Source organism: Lonchura striata, chromosome 5 (genome assembly GCF_050655825.1).
Source record: "Lonchura striata isolate lonStrDom1 chromosome 5, ASM5065582v1, whole genome shotgun sequence".
NCBI lineage: Eukaryota > Metazoa > Chordata > Aves > Passeriformes > Estrildidae > Lonchura > Lonchura striata.
In genome coordinates, this window is record NC_140707.1 from 41,441,298 (window position 1) to 41,454,487 (window position 13,190).

A 13,190-nucleotide genomic window follows, 5' to 3' on the forward strand; every position below is an offset into this window, starting at 1 on the left:
GGTGGCTGTTTTACAACCCTTACTTGCCTAATCAAGAGTGGAAAATTCTGACAGAAATCCAAACTTCAACTTGAATTCTCTTCCCTGATAAGAACGGTGTTCTACATCAAGTGAGCAGCTTCTACTGCTAACATGCTAACAAAGAGCTTAATACATTTTTAATATGGCAGCAAATCAATTTAAGTTAAAAAATGCATTATGTATAACTTCTACATCCATGCATAAAAAATAGATTTGCACTTGAAAGTGTTTTTACTTCTGCAGTTTTATGGCAGACAAACACCAATTAGAGGGGGCTTCTTAAATAAATGGGGAATATTTCAAACAAGGGAATACAGGCTGCTATAACAATCACATATTTTCTCAGCCAATAAACATATTCACATCAGTGCATTATACCACAGTTTGGCATAAAAATGTTATTAATTTTTGCTGCACTTATTAATTTGCACTTTATTAAATTGCTGCACTTCTTGATAACATTAAACCTTAACATTAAACAAAAGCAAAATGTATGTGAATGCTATTGGATGCAAATAAAACATCATTGATCATACCATCTCAAATTTTGTTCACACTACCCACAATTTTTTTTTTTTTCAAATGGGCACTACTACTCATACTGTTCCATGTGTAGGAATAAACACAGTGCAGGTGGAACAAGCAGTGGTAAAAAGTATAGCAATTTTCTTACTGTTTTCAAACTAGTATCATCACTAGATCAAATGCTCTGTTAACACACATAATGGCAAAGATAATGTAACCATGTCCTTACACAAGAGACTTTGTACACTGGCAATTTTACACCAACATTTGTCAGTTCTTTAAACATATCTATTGACTTCAGTGAAATTTAATGTTCAGAAATAAAATCTAAAAGTCGATAGGTGAAATGCACAGCCAAGGCATGACAGACTACAATATATACAAACATTACATAGTGCCTCTATTTGTAGTGACTTAAAGTCCTAAATCTCATTTAAACTAGAGATCTGGGCATATGAGAGCTTGGTCCTTACTGTCTCTACAAAGTGAACAGCTGGACAACTGTCCTGTCACACAGCAGAAGTTTTGCAAATCCTTCTACCTGCTCAGCACTGCCTTTCAGACACTTCTTCCTGACCAAAGCCCTTCCTTTTCTCATAATGCTGCTGCTGTCTCCTGCATCCAAGCTACTTCCTACTCTTCTTCAAACACTAAGTCCTGCAGCCTCATCACTCAAGAGCCACAAATATTGCTTTGGTCGATATCAGACCTTTACTATTCAAACTTCACATCCAATTTCTCCTCAATTAAATACTTTCAACCCTTTCATTTCAGACTAATTTGATCATTTTTTCACTGTCTGCTGGCACATTTTGCTCCTCACCTATGCCTGCAGCCTCAGTGATTCCCTAGTTTTCCCTACAAAAGAAAACAGAATTTGCACCTCATGTTCGTGGCAAGTTTTTCGAAACCCACTCAACTATCCCATGTATCAGAAATCTGTCTTGGCAAGCAGTAAAGGTCATATTTAAGGCAAAAATAAAAACATCTGAGTCCTGGGTGGTGAAGTTCTGTATTCTTTTTATATATCTTTTCCAAACTGACAATTCACTTCTGAATGTGCTATTTTGCCTTGCTGTCCTAAGCTTAATTTGTTTTAAAAGCTGCAGCAGACACAGGGTTATAACACATACAGTGGTAAACACTGTCCTTTAAACACTTTTAGACACTAAGCTATCAAAGATACCTCCATGGTCGCTGAGAAAATTGTTGCACCAATGAAGTAACTTAGAAGTGACCTGATGATGGGAGAAGTAGATGATAAAGCAAACCAGCTCTTTGGTAGGGTTATAAAGCAAATAGCTACTCTTTTTGACCATTTCTACCACCAATATTAATGGAGAGATGTTTGCACTGGGGCTCAGTGTAACAAGGAAGATCTCACCATTCTGAAAACAGATGGGGCAGTGGGACTTTAAAGGGAAAAGGACAAGTGCCTTTAAGGCTTCTCTTCAAATATCTGTAACAGCCTATATTTTATCCTTTTGACTAGACAGGGGTGTGTTTGGAAAATCTGTGTAAACACATCTTGCCAATGCATTTCCTCACACTTATACATCCTGAGGAGTTCAACTGTGAAAGAGGAGTGGAAGGGTTGGTAATGATATTGGAAAAGGGTGTATCCACTAAAGCCACAGGAAACAAAGCAGTGAGAGGACAACATCAGAAGATTAAATTAAGATGGAAAGAGCTGGTGCACAATTCACTTTGCAGAAGCTTAAAACAATATGACCTTTAAGTGGCCAAGTACTACCAATAACCTGGTAAATGGCCAAGGTCAATCTTTGTCCATACTAACAGTGCTGTTGAGTGAAACCATAGTCCAATGAGGCTGTCTACAAACTTCGTAAAGCAAACACCATGTTGCAAAGCACTGCAATGCAAACATGTAAGAACTCCTTGCTCAAAGGTGCTCCTCACATTTTGAAAAACTGCATATAAAAGAAAAAAAGCAGTCTTAAGAAATAAACTGCAACATGTGATGTAAATCTGAAAAAAAGCCAGCAGCTGGTTTGATATCTTGCCAAACCTGTTACTGTTTCTTACAGAATGATTTCCATAAACTACTGTAAGGTAATCAAGTGGGAGGCCCTGTTTCCAACACAAACATTGGAGAGAAATATGTTCCACTCTAAGTGCTTTGAATATCTCACCTTAAGGATTCCTATTTTTTTATAGACTTGTTCTATTTCTCCACTATTGCTAGTTTAAATAAAAAGCAACATACTGAAATGTAGGTAGGTTTCAGTAAATGTAAATATCAATAAATGTCTACAGAAATTCATATCCAATAATGTGCAATGATGGCGTGGAAGTGATCAGAAATAGAAAAAACCACTTCCTTTCCTTTCAAAGAAGTAAACATACTGTTGAAAACTAATTGAAGAAATCAAATTCTACCCTATTCATAAATGCCTCTTATAAAGAGATAATAAACATTTTGCCTTTGAAAACAAAACTAAAATTATGAGCAAAACAGGGGCAATTCATTTCAGCATGTAAGACTTTGGGATGAGTTTGTTTTAAAGGACAGAAATGAGGGAGCTTGACTTAGTTAATTAATGAAAATAAAATCTGAAAATTTTTACACATCCCTCTTGTCTGGGTGAGGAAAGAATACAAGAAAGGATTGGCCTATTTAAGTTAAAAGGCAAAAAGGCAACTGAGTGCAGACTGAACAATTAGATGGTGAGATTATGAAACAAGGCTTGAGTCTGTTGCAGCCTGAATTGCTGCTAGTAAAGTCTAGGGTAAAGAAGCAGAAAGGGCCTTTGCGTGGCATCCACAGATGTTTAATTCAGCTGTGCAGTGAGATGTTCAGAGTCCCTGGCACACACACATGGAGAATCCAGGTTTCTCTCTCCCAAAAGACCTGGGGGTGACCCTGGTCTCAGGGCAGTACAAGGATGAGGGCCAATCAGGGAATAGGGAGGGAGTGGGTCAGGGACATAGGGACAGACACAGGAATTGGGGAAGGAGCCAATAGGGTCTTAATAGCTTTTTTCAGGGAAGCTTCTTGTGTCTCCCCAACCTAGGGGATGCCCCCCAGGGCCTCCACATGAGCCAGCTGTGCAGAAGAGAAAAGCTATTTTTTGTTTGCTGACCTTTGATGGTATCACATGGTAATGTTAAATATTAGATACTATTCAAAATAGGAGTTAAGATCATAGAACCAGTAGGTGCCATTTTCTTTCAATTCCTCTATTTCCTAAAACCCTTTCAGAAGGTGAAAATGGACTTCAGGGACTATTAGGACACTTGCTAAAGAACCTATCACTTGAAGGGAATTGCATATTTACATCATGACAAAAGCAATGTCTGTCCTTCAGATTCTTGCTTCTCTCTCACATCTTGCATCAGATAGATGTTACTTCTACGATGAAACCAGCAAACTTTTACTGCAGATGATACATTAATCATTGGAACATGCATGTCTTGAAAAAGCTTCATTAGTCTAAATATCAGTTTTGGCTCCTGTGAACACATAACTGCCTGCTGCTAGACTACCTTCAGTTGCCTGTTGTGCTGGCTTTGGCTGGGGTACTGATAATTTTCTTCAAAATAGCTGGCACGGGTCTATGCTTTGAATTTGTGCTGGAAACACTGTCAACAATACAGAGATGGCTTTTCTACTGCTGTGCAGTTCTTGCAACATCATCAAAGCCTCTCCCATTCCTCACCCCACCAGCAAGTGGGCTGGGGGTGCACAAAAACTGGGGATGGGACACAGCTGGAACAGTTGACCCCAACCAGAGGGATATCCCACCCCATATATGTTCATGCTCAGCATGTAAGGCTGAGGGAAGAAGGAAAGTGGACACATTTAGAATGAGAGTGTTTGTCTTCCCAAACAGCTGCTACAAGTGATCGAGCCCTGCTCTCCTGGAGATGCCTGATGATCTCATGCCTGCCCATGGCAAGCAGTGAATGAACTCCTTGTATTGCTTTGCTCGTGTGTGCTTTTGCTTTCCCTATTAAATTGCCTTTATCTCGACCCACAAGTTTTCTTGTTTCTACTCTTCTGAATCTCTTCCTCATCCCACTGGCTGGGGAGAGAGTGAACAGCTGTAGGGGGCTTGGTTGCCAGCTGGGGTTAAACTTCAAGAGTCTTTTTGGCACCATACATGGAACTCAAAATGTTTGAGATAATGACAGATTTGATTGAAATGTGCTAGACTGAATTTATAGCTGTTATTTCTGTTCAACTAATAATCAGCAGGCTCCTGTGATTGTCATGGGGCTCACTTGCCTGACTGTATATTAGTCCAGTGCTCCTTAGTGGCTGCTTTTTGCTTTTGCTGCTTGCTGTAGTGCTGTGTGGCCTCAAACCAGCTCTGCCCCAGCCAAAACAAGCATACATGTGCATGAAATGCAGATAATGAGGATGATGATGATGCAAAACTGTAGAAGCATGATACAATATCAAACTGTGACATGCTTGCTTCAATAGCAAAGTAATAGAGATCAGCATAAGAACCCTCCTTGAATGTCTAACAGACATATTAAGGGTGGCAGAGGAAAGAAAGGATGTGTATGGATGGGGAAGCACCAGAAAGCATAGCGGAAGGAACATAAAAATGTTGATGGCATGCAGATTGATAGTTCATTTAATTTACAACACTTCATGCAGCTTCTGGGGATACCCAAGCAGTAAAATCAGAAAACCTAAAATGATTTACAGACCAAAACAGAGTTGAGCTGTTGAGATGAAATCAGAATGATAAAGAGCACATTTACATAAGGAGAACACAGTACAGCAAGAAAATCTAACATATTCAAGAGGTGGAACAAGATGGAGAGACAAATATCCTTTTTACTCTCAGATTCTAAAGAGTATAAAAGATGCATCCAACACTGACTTAAAGGATACTGGCATAAGAAGGATGCTAGAGAAGTTGTGGAGAAGGTCATAGCTGGTGCTGCACATGCTCTCCATCATTTCAAGCTATCCTGACCAGACCGGTTTGGTACACACATATGGATTCTGGACAGACTACTGAATGCATGTTAACTTTGTGCCCCTGAATACATAGATATGAAAGGTCGAATTAAACCCTTTTTGTTCTAAAATAGCATAAATATTGTTTTAGAGCAATAGCATTGTCCTAAAATAGCATCTCTCCTATAACATCTGGTGCTGAACTTTGCTGCACCATCATTAAATTGTTTACTCTAGTAAGAAAGAACCAACAAGAAGATTGCTGTTTCTCTTTACAGGTACACTTCTAAAACTGCTGATTATTTCATCAGAAAAGAACACAGCAATAAATGATGTGGATTATTTATTATGTCAAGAGTCAGTGAAGGAACAGAAGACTATAGCTGAGCTGTTGATTAAATCAGGTTAATGTATGAATGGACTATGACACTAAAGAAGAGGAACAAAAGAAAACCGAATTCCTACACACATAAGACTACATGAAAATTCAGCCTATAGGATGCACAGTTTTACTCTTGAAACCATTTTTCATGAGAAAAAGATTTGGTCAATTGACATACGTAATAGGAATTAACAGCCCCATAGAAAAAAGACTGAATGGAAAAGGGAAGACAATGTTTTTCTGATGCCATCTTCAGCAAAACATAAAAATGATCATCAGGTGCTAACAAACTCAACAAGTATCAGTGACAAAACCAGAACTAAATATATTGAAAATGTAGCCTGCAAACAATTCTGTAGAGGTGCATTCACTTTAATTTCTAACTGAAGACACAGGATAAAAATCAGACGTAACTACATAGCTGTTGATGAAAGTAACCCAAACGATTAAACAAACCCTAAAACCCTTATCTTGTCTTACATCAGAATTCAAACCAGAGATTTGTTTTGGATAGGAACTGAAAAGATGTCAGTAAGGCTTCTAATGTGAGAAGGACACACATTTTTCCCTATCTTAAAGAAATGACAAATTGAAGTTACCAGAACTTGAAAATAACACTTGGCCTTGGAAGACAGCACAGTAAGAAATGAAAATTCTTGCTCCCAAAGTTAATTGAAGAAAAAATTTCAAGGAGGAACTGACAATCTGATGCAGTATTAGCATATAGAAACTAGAACTTACGCAATGCACAAGTAAGCCAGGATGTAAGTACTGAAAGATTATTTTCTTCTGAAGGAATAGACATACAGAATAATTACAATTTGAAAAGAAAAAATATTTCTAGGGAAAACCTTTTCTGACTGGTTTGAAATTTTTCACTGGACTTAGGAAAAGAATGAAATTCTGTAGCTTAAGAAATATTAACTAGTGATTAAGACATACAAATGTAAGGAATTCTTGCACATTTGAGCTTCTTTGTATGATTCAATCTATAACAGGTCTGAAAATAAGCTGATTCTGTGACTGCAAGAATTGTTCTGGATGTTCTGCATCTGAAGATAATTCCCAGCTACTCTAAAATAAAATTCTTCAGCATGACTAAGGGAAGGGAACTATATTTTGGTGCTGCTATCCTATTTAATACTGACTCCAATTTATTCATGCTCCAATATGAATAAATAAAGTGCTACTTGAAGTACATGTATTCAATAAAGAAAGCTAAGACAAATTAGTAATTCTACTGATGTTCAGCTTGCACTTTACCCAAATCTGTCTTCTCCAGAGTTGATTCTTTGGTCTATTTTGGTAGCAACAAAAAAGTGCCCAAAAGACTATCCCTGAAGTTTGTGACCTAACTATGAAGTGTATCTTCCATTTCTAAAAGGATTTTAGTAATTATGATGTATTTGAGGGATTTTTAATATTCCAAGCAACCAAGCTGCTTCTTCTTTAGTTACAGTGTCTCACTTTTGAAGCTGCAGCACGTTGTAAACTACCAGGGTTTGTAACCAAAATATAAACTAAAAATAAGACTTGCTAGGGCTGAATTATCCACGTGTTTTGCCAAGACAATGTACTTAAAATAATAAGGGAAAAAGGTAATGAATATATGAAAATATTCTGGTATCTTAATTAGCAATTGTTCTGAAAACCACTGCTGCATTGTGTTGAGAAGAACCCAGGAGGATTCAGTAGACTGATGTGTGTTAGGAAGCAGGGTTCATCCTAAGGCAATTATGGCCACTTTCTACTCAAATACACATTCTAATACCATCACTTTTTACTAAACATAATTTTCTGTAATCCTGGAACGTGCATTGAAAAAAATGAAGAGGAAATTAAACCCAGAAATAATCATGAAAACATTGGAAGTTTTGGCAGGAACAAGCACGTAACTACATCTCTGTGTATTTTTACAAGAAAAAGCAAGAAACCCTTACAGTGCCTGGAGTGTGATCTCAGCTATGTAAATCATCCTAACAATCTGAAACATTCTTTGCACTTTTCCATGCTCCTCAACCTAATCACAGCTAAACAGCCAGGCCCAAGCACTTGCTACTTACTCAAGCTGGTAGAATAAACTTCAGCTTATGCAAACTTCATAAAGAAAAATGAAACAAAATTCACTTGAAAATTTAGTTTATGCATTCAAACTTTAAAATACATTCACACATTTGACATATTTCACTTAGATGACCACCTTAAGACAAAATAGTAAGATTCAAGAAGAAAAAAATATTATGCACTTGAACACAAAATATCTAGACTGTGGATACAAATACAGTTTAGTAAAACACACTTTCAACAGCATCTTATTATTAGCTAAGAATTTCTGGTAAGGAACCTGATTTTTCTTTTACTGATAAATATTGAATATATCTACTGAAAAGTTTGTAATAACAAAAATCAACAAAACCATCTTTCCAATTCCACCTGCTCCCATTTGCTAATGTGCTTACTTCACATAGCAATTCTATGTTGAAAAAGTACTAGACTGAAAACATAAATGTTAATTAGATTTAGCATTAATTTGTAACTCATTTGATTGTCTGAATGTCCATGTACAGATTTCACATTAAAGTGGTGGATCATGACAGATCATTTTTTATTAGTAGCAAGCACGAGAAATTACTGAAATAATCAGGCTTTTTTAGTCACAGAAACTACTTTCATCAGCATTTTTTTTTTCAAAAAGAGTTTAAAGTATTTTTCTAGGCTATTTCATTTCAGAATTTCTCTGCAACTGGAACATTTACATAAATTACATGTGTCAGTCTTTCTACATTGGGAATATTACGTCTTTAGGTGAATGTCTACTTATGAATGATAAAGACAATAGTTTGTCATAGGAGACAGAAAGTAGCAGAAAGTGACCAACTAGCAGAATTAAATGTACTGGTACAAAGAAGGTGTTAATGGATGGAGCAGTGGACAGGTGAGATGACTGTTTTGCTAGACTTGAAAAAATTCTGAAAAGTAGCCTTGCTTGCTCATTTTAGCTGTAAGATAGAGCCTATAGACTTTCATTACATAGGAATCAAAAGTTATCTATTGCAACTACAAATATGTAAGGATCTAACTTACTACTGAGGGTTTTGTCTGGTTCAGTGTAACTAAACAATGGATAGCTAGGGAAGGGACAGAAAACAAGCAAGTAGAGACTTTCTCTTAAGCAAAATGTAAGGAGTGAAGGGAATCAAGCAGCAACATGGAAAAAACCCTACACTCTCATCTTAAAAGCATTATAACAAGTTCCTCAGGATCCTTCATGATCAAAGATAACACCGGAAGAAACTTTGCACATCGAAATGAAAGAACTGAACATCAGTAAGACTGATGATCTTGCAAAGTGAAATACTTTGAACATCTCTTATCACTGAAATGAATTCCTGGCGATAATTAAAAACCTGTCCTTGGTCTTTTAAATCTGCTTCCTTTTACTTTGACACACAACATTGCCAAAAATTAAGTACTGATTACATCATTTATGCATTGGACAAGCGAAGACTTCAACTTGAAAACTGCAATTTTCTTTTATACTCATATGAACTCCCTAAGAGTAGAACAAAATTCAAAGTTTGAAATAATGACTCAGTCATTTGCTCTGGATATATTAAGTTATCTGAAGTTATAGATCAAAAGTTTTATACTGTAAACTTAAAAAAACCCCAAGATTCAACATTAATTGCAAATATTTAAAAAATTCTCCATATTTGTAAAAGTATTTTAATCTAGGTACCCCTACTGTCTGAAAAGAACATTGCATTTTACTTCATGAAAATGCCAACCACAAACACTGATAAAAACATAGTGAGATCTTAGAATCTGAGCAGCTACTGGAATGACAAGAAAAACTTGTAAGCCACACTGCTTATCATCCTAAGCTTCTATGAGTATTCAGCAAATTCACCAAATCATGTTAAGAAAGCTGTGAAACTTTTAAACAATCAGAACTATATTGAACAAGATAAAAATATGTCACAATCATTATAAACTTCATGGCTGAATGGCTGAAAAGGGAGGACTGCTATTGCAGTTTTCCTCTGAGTAAAACTTGATTGCCTCTCTGTGTGAATCCATCTACTACAAATATGGTTTAAATGCTCTTTGCACAGTGGTTGACTTTGTTTGAAACTCAAATAAAATTATAGAGAACAAGAGAGGTTTTCTACAGAGGTTTATTAAAAGCTAACAAAAGCTGGTTTGCTTAGTCTTGGGGATATATCTAATCCCTGACACAGAGTAGTGCCAATGGCAATTTGTTTTAAAAAGTTCCTACCTCCCAAGAAAAGTTCCTACCCCCCAAGAAATTACTTCTTTTACCAGGAAATTATATTTATGTAGACTGATTGAAATATCCAGGTTACAACTCAATATTTATCATTTAGTACCTTGTTAGAAACAGAGATTTTCAGAAAACATGGATGGTAAGTTGTAAACAGCAAAGCAAATTTGCAATTAAATGTTGTGTCTACATGATCTAGTTGTATCATAAACAATATTAGGTTTTCCAAAATATGATTATGAAAAGGTAAAATCTCCTAACAGATCAATCAGGAGCATTAGTAACGTGTTCTCCCATACCTTTTCTCCAATATCCTCATGCATTAGTAACCTGCTACTTACATTCATTTAACAGAGGTGCTCCCGTCATTGCAGAAGCTTGATTTTTTATTTTTCCTGAGACACACAGAGCTTTGTGTTATTCAGCAAATTCAATAAGAGAGATGTAAGGGTTCATGTTCACACTTAGGACAAAAAAATGCAACAAGAAAATGGTACAACATAATATACTGGAATATGCAGTCGACAAAGAAATATAGTGCCACTTGCTCTGTGGCTAGACCATCACTCCAAAAATAAGCATAATCAAAGAAATAAGATTTTCCCCTGACACTTTCTCTTCTTTGTTTCATGCCATATATGCACGTTTTGGAGTCCTGAAATAAGTTCCTAACCCAGCAAATGAGCACATTGAAAAGATACACACTTCCAGATTAAAGAATCAAAATAAACAACCTTGGATCCTGAAGTTCAATTTGCTTTTATTCTCATTATTGTGTGGTGAAGAGGCCAGTATAAATTTAATTCATATTGCATTATTAGAAAGTCAGGATCCAGAATGAAAACCAGAACAACTGAAGACATTTAGACACATTGATAATCTTGAAGAATCTGAATGAATCACATTTCTTGATAAATTCAGATGATGTTTGAAAACTTGAGGATACTGTAAATGACTGAACAAAAATATAATGAGTAGTTTCTTGGTCTTTTTGAAAGCAATAAGTGAAATGAACCAAGAATTGTCTAAGTGGTAAAGACGCTTACGTGCAAAATCCAACCTCTAAGTAATAGGAACAGATGCCATCACTTGTCAAGTTTATTTTCCAGTATGTTTTTTAAATTTTTTCCCTATATCAGCTTGTAACAAACCACCATCAAATACATCACAGAAAAATCTCATCTAGCTGGCTGTTGCATGCCAACTCCTGTTATGAAAGTGGTGTGGTCTCACGTATTTTGAACAAAACCTCATTTTTTTCACACATGAAAAGCAGGTCTCAACATGAAATACCAAAGCATGATCTCATTTTGAAATGAGCTCATCTCCACTAATTGCCCAATCACGGTTTCAGATTTTCAATTTGTTTCAAACTTCTAGTACATTCCTTCTATAATCTATCAAGACAGTCCAGAAAACTGCATTCTGCTTCATAACAGATAGGCTTTACTACTTCCAATTGTGATAAACTTCCTGAAAATAGACAGGTATCATCTAGAGCTATTTTCAGCAGAGCTGTCTCTTACTTATGCCTGTTACTAATCATCTTTGGTTTTCTCTGGAAAATTTTGTTTTATCAACGGGCATAAGGCTCAGTGCAATTTCTCAGTTTTGACTTACTCTTCTTCTCTGAGCTTTGTCATGTAAAAAGCTCCATGTTTTTATTTTTAAGCTAACAGACAAGATACAAATTTTAGGAAAAAAGTGAAGGAGATGCATACAGATAGAATTTGCTGAACAATATTAAGAAAAGTAGACTACATAATGAAGCTCGTTTGCTCTCCATCAGATTAATTTTGATTCTATTACAGTGAAGGTAAGTACTGCATAAAACAATCCCATAGTTTAAACCAAAATATTTCCATGGGTGATTGCCCATAAATCTTGTTTACTGACAGAAAAGAATGAGACAGTAGGAGAGAAGAACTAGCAGATGCTGGCAATCATTTTAGCAAGCAGAATAATCTTCAAGGATCATGAGTTAGATAAGGAAGAATGTTATTATTTGCCATCTGCTACTGGTTTATTATTATGTCAGCATCTGGTGCCACAGAAAGATCTTTATGATGTGAACACACAAAGCAAATTCAAACAGTTTTCTTCCACTGAAGGTAAACATTACAGGCCTTGCCACTGGTCAACTTGCTTAGTTTTTGATGTATGCTATTTAAAGCCTGATAAAAAGTAGACATGTAGAGTTCACCTCAATGATTAAATGGTATAGTCTAATCACTAAGAACTGAATAATAATCCCACAAGGTTGGCATTAAAACTTTCTTTCTATTAAATTTTGGGTGGTTTTTGTTTCCTAATGTCAGGCAGCAAATATCTAAGTTTGAGCAAAACCAGTTGGCTTGCAAGTCTTAAACTAAACAACAATAAAGTGGGGCACAGATCTGCCCCAGCCCAGGCTAGAAATTTGCACATAATATTTTTTTGACAAAATACAGTTTGCTTAATGTTGTTACTCAGTAGCAGGATTATCTATGTTCCCGGGGATACTGAAGGACACTAAATACATTCAAGGTGCTAACATTTCATATTCATGATCGGTATTGCAAGAGATAACATGAAACTTCAGTAACCATAAGGTGTTGGTGGGCCCACAGGTTAAACTGTGCACCAGTACACGTGGAACGAGCTACACTGTCCTGCATTTATCTGTTATGTAGAATGACACAACCCTTGCATGCGAACCAACCTTGTTCAGCAGAGGCAAGACATTTATCTGATAGATTACAGGGCTGAGCATGGAGCTTGCAAGGCATAAATGCACTTACTTTTGGTGTTGGGCAGGATGCAGTGGAGAGGCGAGAGGTGGCTTGGGCACGAGGAGATTCTGAAGGAGTGGTACTGAGGGAGGCTGTATCACGTGGGAGAACTTGAACACCACGAGAGATGATGGAATCTGGAATCTTAAAAAGGAGAGAGATGGAATTAATAGCAAAAAATACATTGTATGTAAAACTTACTCAAAATCTTACCTCAAGAACATAGGGATACCCCACTCTTCAGTTTGCACACCTCCTCATACTCAG

The 13,190-nt window shown here is 36.5% G+C and overlaps 1 protein-coding gene across 21 annotated transcripts in view; it reads right to left on the minus strand.

The window, feature by feature from the left end:
- The window catches only part of GPHN (gephyrin), a 269,974-nt gene that overhangs the window by 79,144 nt on the left and 177,640 nt on the right, over window positions 1-13,190 (minus strand). For all 21 annotated transcript variants that reach the window (XM_077784089.2, XM_085580343.1, XM_031505004.3 and 18 more), the window contains one exon: window positions 12,933-13,067. In XM_077784089.2, the coding sequence (XP_077640215.2) occupies window positions 12,933-13,067 (135 nt within the window). The remainder of the gene's footprint in view (window positions 1-12,932; window positions 13,068-13,190) is intronic.